General features: G+C 41.6%; 1 protein-coding gene across 1 annotated transcript in view; it reads left to right on the plus strand.

The window, feature by feature from the left end:
• The window catches only part of TMC2 (transmembrane channel like 2), an 80,491-nt gene that overhangs the window by 36,102 nt on the left and 21,194 nt on the right, over positions 1-23,195 (plus strand). Inside the window, 8 exon segments of the mRNA XM_060077863.1 lie at positions 1,919-2,000; positions 2,395-2,501; positions 7,047-7,145; positions 10,009-10,151; positions 12,370-12,517; positions 18,267-18,455; positions 19,565-19,744; positions 21,198-21,347. Coding sequence (XP_059933846.1) covers positions 1,919-2,000; positions 2,395-2,501; positions 7,047-7,145; positions 10,009-10,151; positions 12,370-12,517; positions 18,267-18,455; positions 19,565-19,744; positions 21,198-21,347 — 1,098 coding nt within the window.

Consider the following 23,195-nt stretch of genomic DNA (forward strand, 5'->3'; position numbering starts at 1 on the left):
GAGCTTCAATGCAGAGCTTCTCCCAGGCCTCGCTCTGCCTCTGCCCCCTGCCCCCAGGCATCACCTTTTCGGGCCAAGATGCCCACAGCCTTGAGGGGCTGTCAGGTGGTTGCCAAGTGACCACCTGGCAGGCTATGTCTCCAGGGGCCTCACTTGGCAACATTCATTACGCCATTGGTCCTCAGCCTTGCAAGGCTATATTTTATACTGATTTTATCAGCACCCTGACAAGGGATCTGTCTCTCGGGGGAGGACTCACATTAATAAAGCTTATGAGACTGATATATAAAACCAGATACCAGATTACTAATCTACAAGGAGGAATAACTGGTGCAAGAACTGAAAAATTTGAAGTCCACATTAACGGTGCCTTTTTTTTTTTTTTTTTTTTTTTGCTGTACGCGGGCCTCTCACTGTTGTGATCTCCCCCGTTGCGGAGCACAGGCTCCGGACGCGCAGGCTCAGCGACCATGGCTCACGGGCCCAGGCGCTCCGCGGCATGTGGGATCTTCCCAGACCGGGACACGAACCCGTGTCCCCTGCATCGGCAGGCAGACTCTCAACCACTGCGCCACCAGGGAAGCCCAGTGCCTTTTATTTTTGATAGTACAGTTAGTTATATGGGAAACTAAACCATAATCCCAATTCCAATCTATAATTTGCAATGAAAAAAATTACTGCCATAGACATCAAAATATTCACAGCCCAGGTGATGCGCAAATGCTTTCCTTATAGACAGACCTAGATAAGAAGCCAAATAAGCCAAAGATGGTTTTTGAGCACAGAATCAGAACTAGGGAAGGGAGAAGAAGCAATGAGGTTGGGGTGTCCATGTCCATCATCTGCCATTCCCCACATCCCTTCCTGCCTTAGGGAGATCTTTGCCCTTATTATCAACCTGTCATTTGCTTATGAACCCCTCTTCTCCTTGGCATCTGTGAACATTTCCCTCTTCTGACAGGTGGTTTCCTTCCTTATACAGTAATTATTCAATCATGATATAGTCAAAGCCTTCAGGTTTGGAAGCTTGTCTGATTCCTTCAGATAAAATTTCCCTTTTATCCTTTAGCGAATTTACAAAGGAAAATCTCATTTCCTTCACGAATAAGTTCTTTTGAGACCTTTGTAATAGTAGAAACTGATCTGAGGATTTTCTCCCTACTTCCTCTTTGCCTGCTGTTTTCTATGAGGTGTTTGTTTGTTTTTTCATTCCAAATGGATTTATTTCCAGGGGGTGGGGATGTTGGAGAGAAGCCCCTTAAAGAGTTGACAAATTTTCATGCAGCCAGCAGACAGACAGCTATTCAAGTTTCTGATTGGTACAAAGTGTCAGAGCTGGAATAGACCGTGGAAAGGGGCATAATGCCTTCCTAACTACTTTTAGGAAAAAAAAAAACAAACAGGCTGCTGTTTCACTAGGAGAAGAATGGGAAGCCACCGGCTGAGATCTCTTTACCACTTCCACCAGCCTTGTAGTTTAGTAACAGTTCCTATCAGATTAAGGCACTTGGCTGTCTGCCAAACGTAGGTATGAGAGTTGTGAGATTTCTTTTTTCCCTTGAATTTTTGGTTTAAATGAAGCAAGTTGTATCAGAGTTTGCTAAGCCAATTTTATTCCCCAAATCAGAAATTATACACAGATTTTCTAAGTTCATATGTAAAGCATCCAAACCTGAAATTTTATCAGCACTATAGACAAACGCAAAGTATTGTGTTGCCCTTGCTTCTCTCTGACTCACACCTGACTTTGGAAAGTGAAGATGTGCGCATCCACCTCTGACAGCCTAGGCTCAACAGCTCCAACATGGCAGCCTCACCCACATGTCAACATGTCAACATCCACATGCACCTCCATCTTCCCGTCCAGGCCCCAAGGCAGTGTGTTCATGAACTGAGGGTGTTGCCTGTTTAATTTCAGAAATGGATCAAGTTTAAAAGAGACTTTGATAATTTCAAGACTCAATGTATTCCCTGGGAAATGAAGATCAAGGACATTGAAAGTGAGTATTTTGGTGTCACTGTTTTTAGTTCGTTTGCTGAAGGGTTTTCCAAGGGTTTGGACTGTGTTCTTGACTAACTGATTAGGTTATGTTATAGGTTCTGTTGTACTAGAAAAAAGATGAAAGCAGAAACTAACACACCATTGTAACGCAATTATACTCCAATAAAGATGTTAAAAAAAAAGAAAAGAAAAAAGATGAACTTTGGACTAGTCAGACCAAAATTTAAGATGTGCTTCTTCACATTGGTGAAGCCCTTTTTTTCATCTAGAAAAAGAAAAGGGATGTATATTCCACAGACTGACATGAAAATTGAATCCATCACACACATAAAGTCCTCCTTTATGTTAATGTCCTTCTGCAACACTTATATCCACCATCTTTCTCTCTTCAGGTCACTTTGGTTCTTCAGTGGCATCATATTTCATCTTTCTCCGATGGATGTATGGAGTTAACCTTGTCCTTTTTGGCTTAATATTTGGTCTAGTCATAATCCCAGAGGTAAGAAAAGAACTGCTTACAACTTCAGATAGTGTTGAGGCTTATCATGACAGCCATCTTCATTTATATAAATCAAATACTCTGTTTTACAAAGAATCCGTCATTCATTTTAAATTCTGTGCTCACATCATTTGCCCAGATAGCCGAGTACAAAGAATGGAACCATATATTTCCATTTCTGAATTAACAGGTGGACCCTACATTTTTCTACCTTTCATTTTACTTTAAAATTAGTGGAGAATTAGTATCTCAGTGAGGTTTTTTTCTCTTTCACCTTGAAAAAAAAAAGAGATAGAATGCATTATATCATAATTTATTACCCCAAAGAAACCTTGCGTTTGAATAGCACTCCTCACTGTTCTCCCAGATACAATTTTATTATGGGTGTAGGTAGATCCTTACCTATAGCTTAGTAACTGAGAGACAAGAAAGGAACAAGTGACCTGTACAAATTTACACAGTAAATTTATGGTGAATGAGATTCCAGGTTTCCAGAGTTTTGGCCTGGGACCTTTTCCAGGGGTGCCTGTGGTCCATTAGCGCTTAGCACAGTAATTGCTACAGTCCTGCCAGAACCGTTTGGTGCTTGTGCTGGGTACACAAGTGGATTTACCTTTACAGCTTACAGGGTAATGATATTTATGCATTTAGTATTTTTTCCTTTCAGGTTTATTAATTGGCTCTGTGATAGGTTACTGATTCCTACTTTATTACAAATGATTCCATGAGAATATCAGAGTCAACTCTATCTGTAGTCACATCTTTGGGAAACTTTCCTGAACATCTATTTTTCACAAAACTAAAAGACTTCCATGGAATGTGAATTAAATCAGATTAGTTAGAAGAAGTTGAGGCCTTATTATAATAGTACTTGGTAGCAAAGGAGTGTTATATTATTGATAAAACCATTGAATTCTTTTCTACATTACCCAAAGAGTGTACTTACAATTATGTCATTAATTAACCTTTATACTCCTTTATGTGCACACCTGGAAATCAAGGATTATGAGTCAGTCCACTTTGTCCTATATATATATATTCTTAAGCCATTGTCACTCTCCAGTACAGAGATAAAGATTTTATTTTATTTTATTAAATGATTCCATATGAACTTTTTAAAAAATTTTTATTTATTTTTGGCTGTGTTGGGTCTTCGTTGCTGGGCACAGGCTTTCTCTAGTTGCAGCGAGCGGGGGCTACTCTTCGTTACGGTGCACGGGCTTCTCATTGCGGTGGCTTCTCTTGTTGTGGAGCACGGGCTCTAGGCACGCAGGCTTCAGTAGTTGGAGCACGCAGGCCCTAGAGTGCACAGGCTTCAGTAGTTGCAGGCTGTGGGCTCAATAGTTGTGGTGCACGGGGTCTAGGGTGCATGAGCTTCAGTAGTTGTGGCTTGCGGGCTGTAGAGCGCAGGCAGTAGTTGTGGCGCATGGGCTTATTTGCTCCACGGCATGTAGGATCTTCCCGGATCAGGGATTGAACCTGTGTCCCCTGCACTGGCAGGCGGATTCTTAACCACTGCACCACCAGGGAAGCCCCCAGAGATAAGGATTTTAAACCTTCTGGCAAATGTGTACAAATGCTCTTGAAAATAAATCTGGTTCTCCCCAGTATTGTCAGAAGTTAAATAGAAGTTTTACTTCTCCCCTCCATAACCAAGGGAGAGAGAGTTTTCCCTAGTAGTCACTGGGGAAATTTATTCTCACAGACTCTTTGCTTTCTTCCTGGGAGTTTTTGATTCCAAATGGATTTATTTCCATGAGAAGAGATTATATTAAATGCTATAGGCCTATGAGACATCACTAGAATTTTGCTATACAGTGGTCCAGAAAGGCAGTGTTTTGGGGAAGGTGAATAATTTTAAAAACACTGAGGTTTTTTTTTTCTCAAAGAAAACATTACATTTTATATAATTTATATAAATTGATATAATTTATAAATATTTCCTATCAAGGGCACATTTGTTTGAAACAATGAAAATTTAGTGATTGATGCATTCCAATGAAGCAGCCAAGACCTGAACTGTCCAGGAAAGAACAGCTTGATTTGATTGGCAGGTGTTTGGGAAGCCATCTTGGAGTAGGATGGGAGAAAGAAGAGAAAGAGAGAGACAGTGAAAGAGTAGAACAGACAAGACTTGATGATAGGTTGGATAACAGCAGTTGAGAATGTGGGGTATCCTAAGATGCCCTCTTAATTAGGATAGTGGGAAATTGGCTTCGTGGGAATCTGACACATCCAAATTCACTGCAGGCAGAGTAGAGGAGATGACCTGTTGTTCAAGGACACGGCTAACTTCAAGGCCCAAAGGTTTTAAGCCTAAACCTAATGATCAGATATTCCTATGGCTCATGGCTGTTTTAAGGCTAACCACAGCGACTCAGAGGGTCTAGGAATAAGAATATTAGAAGTGCTCAAATGTTAGACAACTTTAACAGAATTTTTCCTCATACTCATCTTCTTGCCACAAATCCTTGATACATTTTAATGGAATCAAACTGCTCTGAATGCTTGAGTGAATCTTGTTCAGCTTTAATGACAGCTGCCTGCAGATCCCAGAATGCCTTCATGGTCCCAGGAGAGCCCTCAGTTATGCTGCAGGAGCTCACTATCAAGGCCTTGCTACATGATAAGCTCATGTATTTCTTGTCTTAACACGGGCTGCATATGAAAATCACTTGGGGAGTTTTTTTTAAAATATGAAGTCCAATCAATTGGATCTGAATCTCTGAGAATGTGGCTCTGGCATCCCTATTTTAAAAGCTCCTATGGCAGACAGGCATCTGAGATTGCCCCCAGTGATCCTCCTCTCCTGGTAGCATGCCCCTGTATAATCAATCCCCTCCACCTGAGTAGAGCCTAGACCTTGAGGCGTGCTTTTAACAAATAGAATATAACCAAAGTGACAGGCTGTCACTTACATGATTAGGTTATAAATGACTGTGACTTCCATGTGGCATTTTCTCTTGGTTCCCTTCTTGGCTTGCATGCTTTGATGAAGCAACCTGCCAGACTGGAGAGGCCCGCTGGCACGGAACTCAGTGTGGCCTTTGGACAAGAGCCAGCAAGGAACTGAGACCCTCAGTCCAACAGCCCATGAGGAACTAAATCTTGCCAACAACCACGGGAGTGCATCTGGAATCAGATCCTCCCCCACCAGGCCTTCAGATGATACCAAAGCCCTGGCAGACACCTTGACTGAAGCCTATGAAAGACCCTGAAGCAAAGAACCCAGCTAAGCCCAACCCAGGTTCCTAACCTGCAGAAACGAGAAGATAGTTTTATGGTAATTTGATATACAAAAATAGATGACAAATACAGCTCCCCAAGTGATCCTAATATGCACCTAGGGTGTACATTGCTGGTGTACATTAATTAATTTAATTAAATAATTCTTTAAAATATCTTGTAAGTTCTGCTCTAGGGTTCACATAGGCAGTACTCAGTCAGTAAGCCTTATATTGGTACTTCCTCTAAAAATAACTATTAAAACTTTCAGATATATGGAAAGGTATGAAGAATGAGCCCATTTGCCTGCCACTAAGTTTAAAAATAAAAAATTACACACACACTAGAGTCCTCCATCTACTTCTCCCCAATTATGTTACCCACATAAATCTCACAAGTAATCACTCTCCTGAACTTTCCATTTCAACTTACATTTTAAAATGTATTGGCTTAAAGTTAAATAACATAGTTTCTTGTTTTTAAAAATCACTCGTTTATCTGAAGTTATATTCCCTTTTGCATGATAGTGTAATTTTTTCCTCTCTCATTTACATTTGTTGATTCTCTGGCATGTCGCATGCTGCAGCTAGGGATCCCACATGCTGCAACTAAAGATCCCACACGTGGCAACGAAGATCCTGCATGCCACAGCTAACACCCAGAGCAGCCAAATAAATAAATAATTTAAAAAATATATATGACTAAATAAACAGGAGGGCACATTCATGGAAGGGAAAACTTAATATCATAAAAAAGATCAATCCTTCCTAAATCAATATGTAAATTTAATACAATCCTTATTTTTTAAATAATTAAGGCTGTGAATCAAGTCATATATATAAAGGGGTATAATAACAGAATTATGTACACATGAAGAACTAGAAATACTCTAATTAGTCCAACAGTAGGGGATGTTGTAAGTAAGTTTATGGTACATACATGTGATTAGATATTTTAAAGTCATTTTATTTTTAAAAATACCATATGCCATAGGGAATTGGTCATAAAATAATATTAAGCTAGATAATCAAGCTAAAACATATATGAAACTTAGAAACTTTGAAAGGAAATACATTAATATTTAACAGTCATTATCTTTAGGATGTGAAGGTGAGAGGTAATTTTTTAAACACTCTTCTATACTTTTTCACATTTTCTACAATGAGTATGTAATACTTTTAAAATCAGGAAAGTGATTAATGTTATTTAAAGGAAAAAAAATGGATATTCCTGCTCTGAGAAGAGATTTAACCCACTATGTGCGCATCTCCGTGTGTTTGTATCTTCATGTGTAACTGTGTCGTTCTGTCCCAACACAAGGTGCTGATGGGCATGCCCTATGGAAGTATACCCAGAAAGACAGTGCCTCGGGCTGAGGAAGAAAAAGCCATGGATTTTTCCGTCCTTTGGGATTTTGAGGTACCATTGCCCACATGCCAATGCACTTCCATTTTGTGATTGTGGATAAGTGTGAAGTGTTTAATTATTGGAAAGCCAGTGCTTTGACCAAATGGGATCCTAGCACTGTGCAAAATGAGCTAGCCAACCATGTCCCCCTAGGCCCCCTTCGTGGGTCCATTTATCACACACTCTGATAAATGTGACTTCCCCATGAGGCCACTGCTCCCCTCATTCTGCCAGATCTATGTAAGGCGATATTACACGATGGTTTTATCTTGGCATAACCACAGTAAGACCCCAGGGCTATTGCCAGTCCAGCCTTTCCCCAACGTTCACGTAACATCTTCAACTGAATACCCTACCTGCTTCTCAAGTCCAACAACTAACCAACCAAACCTACATCAATTTTTCCCATTTCCTTTATTGGAACCACTGTTCATCCAGTCATTGAAGTCTGAAACCTGAAAGTCATCCCACATTTCCTCTCCTCACCACCACCCCTCACATCACAATCAATCACTAAATCTGAGCCTATCTACTAAACGTTTCTTAAACCAGTCTCCTTTTCTCCATCCCTCAAACCTCTCCTCAAACCTCACTGTACCAGGACCACTGTCAGAATCTGCTACCTCTCCTCCCTGCCTTGGCTTGTCTCCTCAAATCTCCATTCCCTCTGCTGCCAGGTGACCTTTCTAAAATGTAAACCTGACCCTGTCACTCCCCACCTCCGATATTCATTTATTCCCACTCCCAGATGGAATAAAGCCCAGTGTTCTGAATTGGGTTTACAAAAGAATTGTTCATGACCTGGCTGCCCTCTACCTATCCAGTCCCAGTCCCATGTCTGTCTAAGACCTCACACTTTATGCCCCAATATTATCAACTTTCGGGGAATCCAGTGCCTCCCTGCCTTTGCTCACGATCCTATGCCTGGAACATCCCTCCCTCTTTTTGGAATCCTCATACCCCCGTGCCTCTGGGGGCCTTGGTCTGAAGCTCCAAGGAGTTCCAGAGGCAGGAGGCCTGGCTGTGGTGGTTTAAGCAACACATCTTGCTGCTGCCATCCTTCACTCCCATAGTCAGATTCAAGACCTCTCAGAAATGTGTGAAAGTGAGTTGGAGTATTTTTCTAAGTCATTAGGAACAGAGGTGTTCCAAATAACTACTATACCACTAAGAATTACATACTACTACCACTATATGCTACTACTAAGAATTTCCTTTATTATTTATTTCACCCAAGGGCCCCTGTTGAAATGTCCTATCCACTCAAAACCAACAATTTATTCAGCAACAGTCCCATGTTGTATTTGTTGTTGCCAAGGATAAATTTTTATTTTTCAAGTAAAAATTAAAATTTTGGAAAACTTATATCCATCACCATGACAGTGGCAGTTTTTCAGTAGTTAAATACTTTTCTGATGAGATCAATGGAGATATTAACAGTGTGATTTTTTTAATATTGTATAAGAAATGTGTCAATATTTGGCATATGTTCGTAACTCAGTGAACCATTACTTTCCAGCTGACCAATACATGATGTTACAAAATCATGTGTGAGTAAAAGATCCCACATCTTGATAGTAAAAGATAGAGCAATAGATTTTTAAAAATTATATTTTGAGATAATTTCAGACTTACAGAACAGTTGCATAAATAGTACAGAGAGCTCCCATATACCCTGCACCCATTCACCTTATGATAACATCTCATATACCCATAGAACAATTATCAAAACTAAGAAATTAATCTTGATACAATATTATTAACTAAAATACAGTATTTATTTTTATTTCACCAGTTTTTCCACTAATGTTCCTTTTCTATCCCAGGACCCAACTCACAATCTCACATTTATTTAATTGTCACACCTCCTTACTATCCTCCAACCTGTGACTGTTCTCTGTCTTTCAGTGACCTTGACACTTTTGAATAGTGCTGATCAGTTGTTTGCCCCTGAATTTGGGTTTGTCTGATGTTCTCTCATGATTGTATTAAGGTTATGCATCGTTGGGGAGGTAACGTGCCTTTCTCAGAGTGTCAAGGGTTACATTATGTTGACCACTTGGTTAAAGTGATATCTGCCAGAATTCTCTGCTGTAAAGTTAGTATTTTTCCCCTTTTAATTACTTAGTATCTGGGGGAGAGCAATGGATCTTAAGGTATGAAAAAGTTCATTATGTGATTCATATTCCACATTGCAACTAACCTTTAAGAAATAACTAAAAAAATTTTTTTAAAAAGAAATAACTATTTAGTTATTGGGTTGAGGTGTGATATCAAAGAAGAAATAGCCACAAGTATATGAAAAAAACTATTAAAATTTGGCTCTGCTGTCCAACTACATATCTGTGTGAGGCCAGAATAATACCCTGTTTTATATTCAGCAAAGACATAAAAGAAGTGCTAAAATTATAAGTTAACTTTACACCTAAATAATTATACCTAAAAAGTATGCTAATTATACCTAAAGCCAATTATACCAAAAACCAAAACCAAAATGCAACTCGAAGCTCAGGTTAGATTGTGAGGCTTATCACATAGTTTTCTTTAGAAACTTTGAAATACTGAGAAAGTTCACGGACTCCCTTCTAGTTCCAGAGTGCTAAATTAAGATCCTGGGCACGGGGAAGGGGGTGGAGGGGGAATTTGGAGCCGTGTGTGCATGTGCACACAGACACACACACACACACACACACACACACAGACACACACACACACTGGGGGAGTGAAGGGAAGAACAGGAACATCAAGAACCCTTCCTTCCTCCCCTCCGGCTCCCGTCACACCCCTGAGAAAGAAACCCCAGGTCGATGGAAGCTTCCGATGGCTGTCACATTGAGCTTACAAACCCAGAGCATTTGGCTTTGCTGCCCCACAGGGCTACATCAAGTATTCCGCTCTCTTCTACGGCTACTACAACAACCAGAGGACCATCGGGTGGCTGAGGTACAGGTTACCCATGGCTTACTTCATGGTGGGGGTCGGCGTGTTCGGCTACAGCCTGATGATCGTCATTAGATCGTAAGTATGACCGTCTCATTTACAGGCTTTTAATTTTCTTCCCACAAACAGCCCACTCCTGTGGCCACACTGTGCCTACTTACCTTCTTGTTGGGGATTTAGAGAGAAAACAAGGAAACAAATAAAGCAAATGCAGATTGTCATATGGGGTATAAAAGACATAGACAAGGTAATGTGGGAAGTTCTGGGAAATGGGATAGACAAGTCCTTTAGAGGAGGCTGGGCACAGCACTTTAGACAAAGCAAGAGCATGTGCAAAGGCCCTGAGGCAGCAAATATCCTACTGAGTCCCCAAAACTGTCAAAAAAAGCAGTGTGGCTTGAAAGGGAACATGGTACCCATTAAGGAGAGGCTGGAGAAGTTTGCAAGGCCTGTTTCTGTTTTCCCCAGAGCCCAGCATCCTCAGAAAAACCCTCTTCTTCTCTGTCTAGCTGGCATGTGAGAACTGAGCAGGCGCCTACAAAGATACAATGAGGCTAAACCAGTGTATATGGCAGTGAGTAAACTTGGTGTCCTCTCCAGCCCCGACTCTACTTGTCTCTGTGGTCAGAAATGGCTTTTTAATATGTCTGTGCCTCTTAATTCATGTTCTCTGAAGAAAAACTTTGGCCCAACCCACAAACTGCCTTCTTCTAAGTCAGAGGACCCCAGTTAGCACAGGCTGTGCAGGGTGGGGACACAGTCTGTGCACAGACCTGACTACCAGGCCCACTCACCCTTCAGCAGAGCCACAAGAGAAGAACAGGGCCACGGTGTGTGCACAGGAAACAGAGCGCCCTTGAAGCCCGGCTAGAATCCCCGGAAAGCGATGTGCGGGCCCAGCTGGGTTTTCTATCTCATCGTCTCAGGGGAAAATGCTGCTGTTTACAAGAGCCTGCCTGGCATGAGACAGTGACCACTAGGTGACATGTGGCTGCCCAGCTCTAGCAAACAAAAGGAAAAAAAAAAGAAGGAGACAGGCGAGACAGGCTTGGTTTTATTCTTAGCCTTCACATTGCTGTTTTTCCCTGCCAAATTTAAGGACATGGAATGTTTCTCTGTTGAACCAAAAAATTAAGTAAGGCAACCAGGCCCCTGGAACTGCAAATCCCAAAAGCCAACACATCAGATAGAGTCAGAGAGGGGCAACCCCACCCCCATTGTATTTGATGGAACCCCTGCCTGGGATTCCATGGTTCCCACCGGGCTGATCTCCAGGAAGCACAAAGAGAGTGATACCAACCAGGGTTCTTGGCTTCCTAAATCAATAGAAATTGACTAGAGGCCGATGAGAAATTCAGGCAAGGCTTTACTGGGGCCGCTGCTGCAGCAGTGGGGGAGCAAGAACAAACAGCAGGTTCCCTTGCTTGCTCACTGAGTGGGGGGAAAGCTTGTTTCTTATATGGGGTGAAGGTAGGGGCGCGTCCAGGGGTCAGGCCAGAGGTGTGGCGTAGGTGTTTTGCCCATCCCTTAAGTGGTGTGTGCAAGCATGCTCAGTACCCTGCTTTTGCTCCCAATACCCTGTTTTTGCTCCTGGCTCTTCAGAAATGGCAGTTGGGTTGTTTTTGTGTGTGTGTGTCTTTTTGTATCTTTTGGGTCCAGAATTTGCCCCAACTGCGCATGCACACAGTTATTTTTAGTCCCATATAGTTTCTTTGTATTTTGTAGCTCAAGGAGAGGTGTGTCCAGCCCTGCAGTAAAGGGTCCCAGGTCCCAGGCCTGTCTCAAGAGGATGAGGACAGGTAGGATGAAATAGGGGGCTATCAAGGCAGGTCCAAGGTGCTTTCCTCCGAGCTTGCTTAAGAAAAAGATGTGCGTATTATCTGGTTGTAGTCCTAACCACCTCAGGGCTTATTGAATTTTACATCAGAAAAATATGATTTTTATCCAAGAAAACAGATGAATTAGAAGGGGATATTCTCTGTGAGAATGAAGAGTTCTAAAACATTTGCAGGTGAGGCAAAACACAAGAAATCAGACGTCAGGGTAGAAAACATGGTTAGTGTTTTCTGTACCCTGCAGACTCCTTGTTACGCAGTTGACACCATGTGTGCTCGCAGGGGACTCTGAATTTGGGGGGAAGGTGCTCTGGCTAAAGGTAGCCTGATTCAAATCCATCTTAGCTCTTTCCCTTCACTGGATATCTGCCACCTGTGCCCAAGACTAGCTTAGGCCAAGTTTCCCTTGGGCTGACACAGTAGACACAGGGGCAGACCTAACAGCAGTGTGCACCCTACAGGATGGCCGGCAACACCCAGGGCAGCACGAACGACGGGGAGAGCGATAACTTCACATTCAGCTTCAAGATGTTCACCAGCTGGGACTACCTGATCGGGAATTCAGAGACGGCCGACAACAAATACGCCTCCATCACCATCAGCTTCAAGGTAGTCGCTTCAGGGCCATTCCCACTTCCCGGGGGAACTTTGGGTCCCTCCTGTCATTGGGAGACTTCTCCCAGCTGGGGCTTGGGAAATAAGATCCCTGATTAATTTGCGGTAAGAGCTTTACCAGAAGTAGGAGCGTACCTCTCAAGCCTTCAAGAAAGAAAGCTCATGGCTGGTACCCACCATCTGTTTCTTAACATGGCAGAGAATCATGGAGCTGGTCCCTGGTTCTGCCTCTTTCCTCGTGGAACTGCTTTCTGCTGGAGGAAGTGAAAGGACACACTTGGGGCAGCCGTTCTCAACGTTCACACATGTTTGCATGATCTAAGGAGCATTAAAAATCTTCTGGGCCCCACCCCTAGAGGTTCTGGTGTAATTGGTCTGGGCTGAGGTCCTGGCATTGGTTTTTTAAAAACTCCCCCAAGAATACCCACAAAGAGTTGAGAACCCTGGTTTGGGGGTGTGGGAATAAAGGAATCAATTAAGTGTACAACTCCACACTTAATTATCTTATTAATTTGTTCACAAGAGAGATATGACGTGACCTACAGAATATAGAACGAAAACAAGCCTGAGGGTGAGCAGACGAATGAAGGCAGAAGCACTGCACATCTCACTTTTCCCTCCATGACTGTAAAAACCATTCAGAGTTCTTATTTATTTATTTATTCGTTTGTTTATTTATTTATTTATTTATAACATCTTTATTGGAGTATAATTGCTTTACAATTCTGTGTTAGTTTCTGCTTTATAATAAAGTGAATCAGCTATACATATACATATGTTCCCATATCTCTTCCCTCTTGCGTCTCCCTCCCACCCTCCCTATCCCACCCCTCTACGTGGTCACAAAGCACCGAGCTGATCTCCCTGTGCTATGCAGCTGCTTCCCACTAGCTATCTATTTTACATTTGGTAGTGTATATATGTCCATGCCACTCTCTCACTTCATCTCAGCTTACTCTTCCCCCTCCCCGTGTCCTCAAGTCCATTCTTTACGTCTACGTCTTTATTCCTGTCCTGCTCCTAGGTTCATTAAAACCTTTTTTTTTTTTTTTTTTAGACTCCATGTATATGTGTTAGCATACGGTATTTGTTTCTCTCTTTGTGACTTACTTCACTCTGTATGACAGACTCTAGGTCCATCCAGATCACTACAAATAGAGTTCTTTTTTTAAATTGAAGTATATTTGATTTACAATGTTGTGTTAGTTTCTGTTGTATAGCAAAGTGATTCAGTTATACATATATATTCATTTTCATATTCTTTTCCTAGGTTACTACAAGATATTGAATATAGTTCCCTGTGCTATACAGTAGGACGTTGTTTTTTGTCTTTTTTTTTTTTTTCGGTATGCGGGCCTCTCACTGTCGTGGCCTCTCCTGCTGCTGAGCGCAGGCTCCGGACGTGCAGGCTCAGCGGCCATGGCTCACGGGCCCAGCCGCTCCGCGGCATGTGGGATCTTCCCGGACCGTGGCACGAACCCGTGTCCCCTGCATCGGCAGGCAGACTCTCAACCACTGCGCCACCAGGGAAGCCCTATCTATTTTGTATATAGTAGTTTGTATCTGCTAATCCCAAAGTCCTAATTTATCCCCCCCCTTTCTCCTTTAGTAACCATAAGTTTGTTTTCTATGTCTATGAGTCTGTTTCTGTTTTGTAAATAAGTTCATTTGTATCATATTTTAGATACCACATATAAGTGATATCATATGGTATTTGTCTTTCTCTTTCTGACTTACCTCACTTAGCATGACGATCTCTAGGTCCATCCATTATTTCATTCTTTTATATGGCTGGGTAATATTCCATTGTGTGTGTGTGTGTGTGTGTCTGTGTGTGTGTGTGTATGCCACATCTTCTTTATCCATTCATCTGTCAATGGACTCTTAGGTTGCTTCCATGTCTTGGTGCTTATAAATAGTGCTGCAATGAACATTGGGGGTGCATATATCTTTTCAAATTAGAATTTTTGTCTTTTCCAGATATATGCCCAGGAGTGGGATTGCTGGATCATGTGGTAACTCTATGTTTAGTTTTACTATTCTCCACAGTGGCTGCAGTTCCCACCAACAGCATAGGAGGGTTCCCTTTTCTCCACACCCTCTCCAGCATTTATTATTTGTAGACCTTTTAATGATGGCCATTCTGACAGGTGTGAGGTGATACCTCATTGTAGTTTTGATTTGCATTTCTCTGATAATTAGCATGTTGAGCATCTTTTCATGTGCCTGGTGGCCATCTGTATGTCTTCTTAAAAACCATTCAAAGTTCTTGATAGTCCAATGCTTCTCCTGTCTGATCAGTCAGAGTTTTTTACCCCAGGACCTTGCAGAGGTCAGATCTACATCGCAACCGTGCTTGGTTGTCTTGCCTTCTTCTCTCCTCTCCTGGCCCTTCTGGGAGGAGAAGTGGGCTGCTGCCCACTGATACCAATCGTTGCCTACAGAAGGCAGGTACACCCACCAGGGACAGGGCTTGGGCTCAGCAACTCACTACATGGGTTTCATGAGCCCCAGAGTCATCTTGGCAGTGGGTAGAGCAGGGAGCAGGTTCAGTTCTCCTTCTCCTTCTCCTTCTCAGCAATGGGAAGCCTGTGGTGGAGCATTCAAGGGCAGGGTAGGGGTCAACAAGGGCTTTGACCCTTCCTTCGGGACTACTAGAGAGAGGCAAAGAAGGTCAATGCCTGTGAAGCACTTTGAACATATGGGAAGGAGAAGGCTTCTCCTCTGAGTCTGTTAAAAACCACTTATATAATAGGACACATGTTGTGAGAACTGTGTGCATTAATGTATACTAACTGCCTGATGAGTTAGTTGAAACTGAACCCGAACACAATAACTGTTAATTGGTTGAAAAACCTCCTTCCTTCTCCCAAGGCAATAGAAATAAAAATTAAAATAAACAAATGGGACCTAATCAAACTTACAAGCTTTTGCACAGCAATGAAAACCATAAACAAAACAAAAAGACAACCTACAGAATGGGAGAAAATATTTGCAAATGATGCAACCGACAAGGGCTAAATTTCCAAAATATACAAACAGTGCATACAACTCAACAGCTAAAAACAAACAACCCAATCCAAAAATGGGCAGAAGACCTAAATAGACATTTCTCCAAAGAAGACATACAGATGGCCAATAGGCACATGAAAAGATGCTCAACATCACTAATTATTAGAGAAATGCAAATCAAAACTACAATGAAGTACCACCTCACGAGTCAGAATGGCCATCATTAAAAAGTCTACAAATAACAAATGCAGGAGAGGGTGTGGAGAAAAGGGAACCTTCCTACACTGTTACTGGGAATGTAAGTTGGTACAGCCACTATGAAAACAGTATGGAGATTCCTCAGAAAACTAAAAATAGAATTACCATATGATCCAACAATCCCACTCCTATGCATATATCCAGACAAATCTAAAATTCAAAAAAGATACATGCACCCCTATGTTCATAGCAGCACTATTCACAGTAGCCAAGACATGGAAACAACCTAAATGTCCATCGATAGATGAATGGATAAAGAAGATCTGGTACAATGGAATACTACTCAGCCATATAAAAGAACAAAATAATGCCATTTGCAGCAACATGAATGCAACTAGAGATTATCATACTAAGTGAAGTAAGTCAGGAAGAGAAAGACAAACACCATATGATATCACTTACATGTGGAATCTAAAAAATGACACGAATGAACCTATCTAGGAAACAGAAAGAGACTCATGGACACAGAGAACAGACTTGTGGTTGCCAAGGGGGAGGGAGGTGGGGGAGGAATGGAGTGGGAGGTTGAGGTTAGCAGATGGATGCTTTTATATATAGAATGGATAAACAACAAGGTCCTACCATATAGCACAGAGAACTATATTCAATATCCTATGATAAACCATAATGGAAAAGAATATTTTTTAAAAAGAATGTATATATATATATATGTATAACTGAATCACTTTGCTGTACAGTAGTAATTAACACAGCATTGTAAATCAACTACACTTCAATTAAAAAAAAAAATCTCCCAGGTACTTTGGTGTCCGGGAGACCTCATTTTCCATCCTGGCTCTGCCATATACTAATTGTGTCTTTCTGTGAAAAACTTATTAATGCAAGATACAAGGTTAATAATAAAAAATCTATTGTATTTTTATATACTAGCAGCAAATAATTAGAAAATAATTTAATCCCCTTTTCAATAAAATGACATAAAGTACAAAAAATTCCAAGGAATATAGATTTAACCAAAAAAAAAAAAATGTGTGAGACTGCCTACACCAAAAAGTACAAAACATTGCTGAAAGGAATTAAGAAACTCTAAATAAATGGAAAAATATACCATGCCCATGGATTAGAACAGGGGTCAGCAAACTATGGCCCAGGGTCCAAATCCAGCCTGCTGCCTATTTTTGTAAATAAGATTTTATTGAGACAAAGTCATGCTCATTTATTTATATATTATCTATAGTTGCTTTCATGCTACAGTGACATAGTTGAGTAGCTATGAGAGAGACCACGTGGCTTGCAAAACCAAAAATATTTGCTATCTGGTTTTTTAATAGAAAAAAACTTGGCCAGAACTTTTTTATTAAAAAAGCCAGCCCCTGGCTTAGAAGACTTGATATTGGCCGAGTTGGGTGGCATATGGGATCTTAGTTCCCCGACCAGGGATCGAACCTGCACTGCCTGCAGTGAAAGTGCGGGGAAGTCCCAGAAGACTCAGTATGTTTCAGATTCAATTCTAAACTCCTTGATCTATAGATTTAAAACAGTCCCCATCATTGGGTACTGAAATCTCTCTGGGCATTAGTAGCTGTAACTGGTTTGTTTTTGGGATTAAGGATAATAGATGGTGAGTGTTTAGCCCCACATCTAACACACAGTAAGTATCCAGTAAATCTAAGCTTTGTCAGTACATGTACCAAAGTAGAAGTAACGAGAAAAAATGTAATTTTTTAAGATTCCTTTTTTCTTCCAGTTTTATTGAGATATAATTGACATACAGCACTGTATAAGTTTAAGGTGTACAGCATAATGCTTTGACTTACATACATCATGAAATTATTACCACAATAAGTTTAATGAACATCCATCATCTCGTATAGATACAAAATTAAAGAAATAGAAAAAAATATATTTTTCCTTGTGATGAGAACTCAGGATTTACTCTAACAACTTTCATATATAACATACAGCAGTGTTAATTATATTTAACATGTACCTTACATCCGTAGTACTTATTTATCTTATAACTATAAGTGTATCTTTTGATTGCTTTCCTCCAGTTCCCCCTCTGTCCACCCCGTCCCACACCTCTGGTAACCACAAATCTGATCTCTTTTTCTATAAGTTTGTTTGTTTGTTTGTTTGTTTGTTGAGTATAATTGACTTACAACACTATGTTAGTTCCTGTTATACAGCAGAGTGATATTTCTCTACAATTCAAAATGACCACCATGGTAAGTCTAGTTATAATATGTCACCATACAAAGATATTACATAGTCATTAATTATATTCCCCACTTTGTACATTTCATACTCGTGACATTCATTTTTCACCTGGAAGTTTGTACCTCTTAATCTCCCTCACCTATTCAAAATGTATTTTCTTAAAGAAAAGAATTATCCATATACCACCCCCTCTGAATTCTTTCATTTCTGGAAATATAGAAAGTAGTAATCTCAAGGAACCCAACAACAGTGATTTCTTGCTATTATTCACATCTCATTTTCACACATCAAGGAATCAATAGTGGATGAACAAGAGAGTAACAAAGAAGAAAATGTCCATCTGACAAGATTTCTCCGTGTCCTGGCCAACTTTCTCATCATCTGCTGTTTGTGTGGAAGTGGGTACCTCATTTACTTTGTGGTGAAACGATCCCAAGAATTCTCCAAAATGCAGAATGTCAGCTGGTATGAAAGAAATGAGGTGAGGAGGGCATCTCTGCTGAAGTGAATATTTCAGGAAAATACTGAAATTACCCTGGTTCCTATGCCATTCAGCTGAATTATTGAATTCTGGACTATAGGACTAATTTTAAAAAGTGAAATTACATTGCTTATAAATCAATTGTCTAGTAATGCATGGGTGTGATTCTGGGCTTCCTTTTCTGTCCCATTGGTCTATTTGTCTATTCTTGCACTAATACACACTGATAAACTATGGCTTTATAGTATGTCTTGATATCTGACAGAGTGAGTTCTCTCATCAAGATCCACAATAACACACATTCAATGCACTTGCATTGAATCCATAAATCTCTCTTGGGAATTTGACATCTGTGGTAGTTGGCAAAAATAGCTACAAATTCTTCCCTTCCTTGTATCCACATTTTTTTGCAATGTGATTTTCTAGCTCCTCCCATGAAGAGGTGGAATCTGTTTCCCCATCCCTTGCCTTAGTCAGTGAGACAGTAGCAACGATGATACAAGCAGACTTGAAAAGTGCTTGTATTTTGGAACTTGCTCTCTTGGGAACCTGAGACCTCCACCATGTGAATGATGCCCAGCTAGCCTCCTAAATGATGAGTGGCACATGGCTCAATTATCTCATCACCTTAGGTGACAGCAAATCCACCACCAGATGTGTGAATGAAGCTGACCCCAAAGGCCACACCCTGCACCACATCCCTCTACTGTTGGTTCCGTTCTGTGATCTGAGTTTCTGGTCTTCCATGCTCCTGAGATGAGGAGATTCTTACCTAGCTCACAGCCTTTACAGAACACAAAGCACTGTCCCATATGTTAATTCATTTACTTCTCAAAGATAGTTTGCTATTTTTATCAATGCTAATAACAGCAATCGTGATGACAACCAGTCACAGAGCAATTAGGACCTGTGGAACATACACTGACTGCTCAGAGCTTGTTGGTGCCTTCGCCAGGGTCATACAGCAAGTTGTGGAGACCCCGGGGCATTTCCAGAGGCAGAGGAGGGGTCAAAAAGGAGATGGAGATGCATGGCCCTGGGGGTGCAGAGATGGTGGAGAAGCAAGTGATATTGATGACAAAACTAACCCAGCTCTCCCAATTTCTCAGGTAGAAATTGTGATGTCCCTGCTTGGGATGTTTTGTCCCCCTCTGTTTGAAACCATTGCTGCCCTGGAGAATTACCACCCACGCATTGGACTGAAGTGGCAGCTAGGACGCATCTTTGCACTCTTCCTGGGAAACCTCTACACATTTCTTTTGGCCCTGATGGATGACGTCAACCTGAAGGTAAAGACCACAAACATCCCCCCAATTCCTAGGGCCCACCAAATTTCTTTTTTAAATATAATAATTTCCTTGTGCATAATTTATATTAATTTAAAATTTTTTGGAAAGGTCAGAAAAGTAAAATGAAGAAAAATATCACCAGATTCCTATGACCCAATTGTTAACATTTTGCTTCAGTTCTTTACTGTCTTTTTCTTAGGCTTTTTCACATCATCTGCATGTCATTTGGTACCCTTAATATTTTATCTGCAGGCTTTCCCGTATTGTTTCTTAGCTGCCATAAATGTTTACCAGCCCAGTATGCGCCCACTGAGATGATAAGTCATGGTTGAGTTAACCTTTCATCACTGCTCACTAGATGGTTATGGCGTACCCACCAAGCCAGGCCCTGGGGGTACAGCAGAGAGCAAGACACGGTCCTGTTCCAGGGGAGACAGACTCATTCACTGAAGCATGCTGGGGCAGGTGCTTCAGTGGGAGCAAGCCCAGGGCAGCATGGCAGTACACAGGAGGGGCTGCAAACCCCACCATGGGGGATCTTAGCAGACCTTGGAAAAAGCAGAGGGAACAGCTCATGCACACAGGGAACTATGAGTTAGCGGAACAATAGAGTGGAGGGGAAGAAGTGAAAAATGAAATTGGGGGAAGGGCCAGATTATGATGCTCCTCTTCCCCACACGTCCCTCCCCATGAACTTTTTCCTGAGGTTAACAGGAAGCTACTGGAAGTTTCTCAGCATGGAAGTGACTGGATCTGACCGTTACCTACTCTCCACCTTCATTTCTTGCTTCCCTCCTACCCTAGTAAACTCCTTCACCCTCCTGAGCCTCACATTTCCTCCACGGGGCAAAATTCTCTCTTGCCTCTCTCTCCACCCTTCTCCCCATGTTTGACTAGTTGACTAATCCTCCTGTGGTTTGGCTCAGACGTCACTGCCTCCAGGAAGGGCCCTGTTGTCTGACGTGGATTTCCTCAGTCCCCAAAGAAAATTTCCCACAGCTCTTATCACTCTGGTCTGTAATTGTCTGTTCATCTCTGTCACTTACTAGACAGTGAACTTTCTGAGGAAAGCTCCGTCCACTCCTGTGTTGCTCCTGTTCACTCTTGTGTCACCATTGCCTTATATGCCCAGAATAGACCCTGAATAAATTAATCTCAAAAGAACAATGAATAACTGAATGGATGGATGGATGGACAAATGGATGAATGGACAGATGAATAATAACAGAGAAGAAAACTTCCTGGAAAACACCCAAGGACTTTAGCCAGTTGCCCCCCTTCTCCTCTATAGATTGAAAGGCTGGGGAAGGCATTTCTGGAGAGACCTGTTGAGGGCTAGGGCAGGGGCTAGATGGTAGGGTTGTGGCATATGCTGGCTCTATTTATTGTTCCTGTGGAAGCATTGGACCTTCCCTGGCTCCTTCCAACCCCACATCTCCATCTTCCATTCTAGCTTTCTAACGAAGAGACAATAAAGAACATCACTCACTGGACTCTGTTTCACTACTACAACTCCTCGGGTTGGAACGAGAGCGTCCCCCGGCCACCCCTGCACCCTGCAGATGTGCCCCGGGGTTCTTGCTGGGAGACAGCTGTGGGCATTGTGAGTAGTTACGCTCTCCTGAAAAGGTGATCCTTGTTCTCAGTTCTTCGTTATCCCTTCTTGATGTTTCCATTTTTAAGCCACCAAAATGTCAAGCATTTCTTAGGAAAGTTCCACCTTTTCACGTTACCTTTTTTTCAGTGTCCCAAACATTTCTCTCTGTGCTTCATCTAGCAGTCTAATACCACTTGGATTTATTTAGAGTTTTACTGCAGATTTCACTGAAAGCCTGAGGTTCTCCACCTGGAAATCATGAATAGAACTCCTAAAAGTTGTATACAAGATTTTGTGTGTATAGGCATCTGTGCATTTTTCTGTAAAGAGAATTAAAGGTTTTCATTAGAATGTCAAAAATTAACAACTACCATTTCCCCTTATCCACCTTCACTACTGCTCCTGTAGCTTACATAGTGTGGACTTCAAAGGCTAGTGTTCTTTGCCTTCCTAGGCAGAAACTTGAAGTATTCACAGGTAACACAGGGATCAGCTGCCTTCTCTTCCTCAACTCCCTCTCTTTGCATGGGCTTTCTATTCACCTGCCACTCCTGAAGAATCCATGCCCATAGAGCATTGGACAACAGTGTTTTAACTGAGGTTGGTGAAGTCCCATAGAGGAGAGGATTATATCACACACTTATCAAACACTGCCTACAAGTCCACCAGCAGATATTTTCCTGAGGCAGGGTTTCCTTTCCACAGGGTCCTGGGGGCTTTTTCTCCCTGCTTCCTTCACAGAAGGCTCAGACTCATGACTTCTCATCTCCTCCAGTCTAAATTCCTCCATTCTCTTCAAATCGTCCTCATCTTTAATGTGTAGAGCAACTCACATTTCTAAACCCATCACAGTGTGTAACAGAGAAAACCTTCAAGTCAGTAAAACCTACCCTCTTTAGAAGACAAAAGAGAGTTCGTTACCTACATGATTCCTTTGGAATATTCTGCTATAGAATTTCTCTTTTCCTTCCTCACATCCTTGGAAGGCATCTCTCTTGCCCTCCTCCCTGAATGCCCATCACTGATTAAAACTTGTTTCCTCCTGAGTTTGTTGGTAATGATGGGTTTGAGGCATTATGTCCTGCTCACCTATGTCCACCACCACCTTCACCCCAGGCCCCAGAGCATCACCTTGCATAGACATGGAGACCTGATACAAGTCAGTTTGTGTTTTACTTAAGAGTAATAGTCTGAATTCTTGTTAAGGAAAAACCCTGAAAACTCATCAGCCGTTCATCCAGCAAGCATTTATTAATCATCTTGGAAGATACAAAAATGAATAGAGTAGACCCTGTGTCCCCTGGGAACTCCAAGTCTATTAGATGTCTTAAAGATTGTGATGAAGTCGGGTAGATCTTTCCAACTTTTCAAAAAAAATTAATAAATTATATGTACTCTACACATCAAAGAAAACTTTGTTCCTTTGCTTTTGGCTCTTCTTCTATGTGCCTCTGTGAAAAACCTACATTATTTTCTCTACATACCCCCCCAAAAAAAATCCAATTAGCAGGGGGTAAAGATAACCAGCTGCTGTTCCCAGGGACAATGGTCAGATTCAGTCTTAGCTGGGGCAGCTGGCACTTCAGAGCAGATGGGGGAAGCAAGGAGTGAGCCTTCAGATCCTACCTCTATGCAATAGTGCTGATAACTACCAAATACTGGGTATTGCCAACTGCCAGGCAATTTGCGTACATAATCACTAACTTTCCCAGTAACCCTGCAAGGTTAATGTATCAACTTCAAAAGGTTCAGAGACTATTCCAAAGCAATAAATTAGTAACTTGTAGAGCTGGAACCTATAGTAAGCATTTTGCAAAGCATGGGGTCTTTTATCTGCACCACCATTAACCAGAG

This window comes from Mesoplodon densirostris, chromosome 16 (genome assembly GCF_025265405.1).
Source record: "Mesoplodon densirostris isolate mMesDen1 chromosome 16, mMesDen1 primary haplotype, whole genome shotgun sequence".
Taxonomy (NCBI): Eukaryota; Metazoa; Chordata; class Mammalia; order Artiodactyla; family Ziphiidae; genus Mesoplodon; species Mesoplodon densirostris.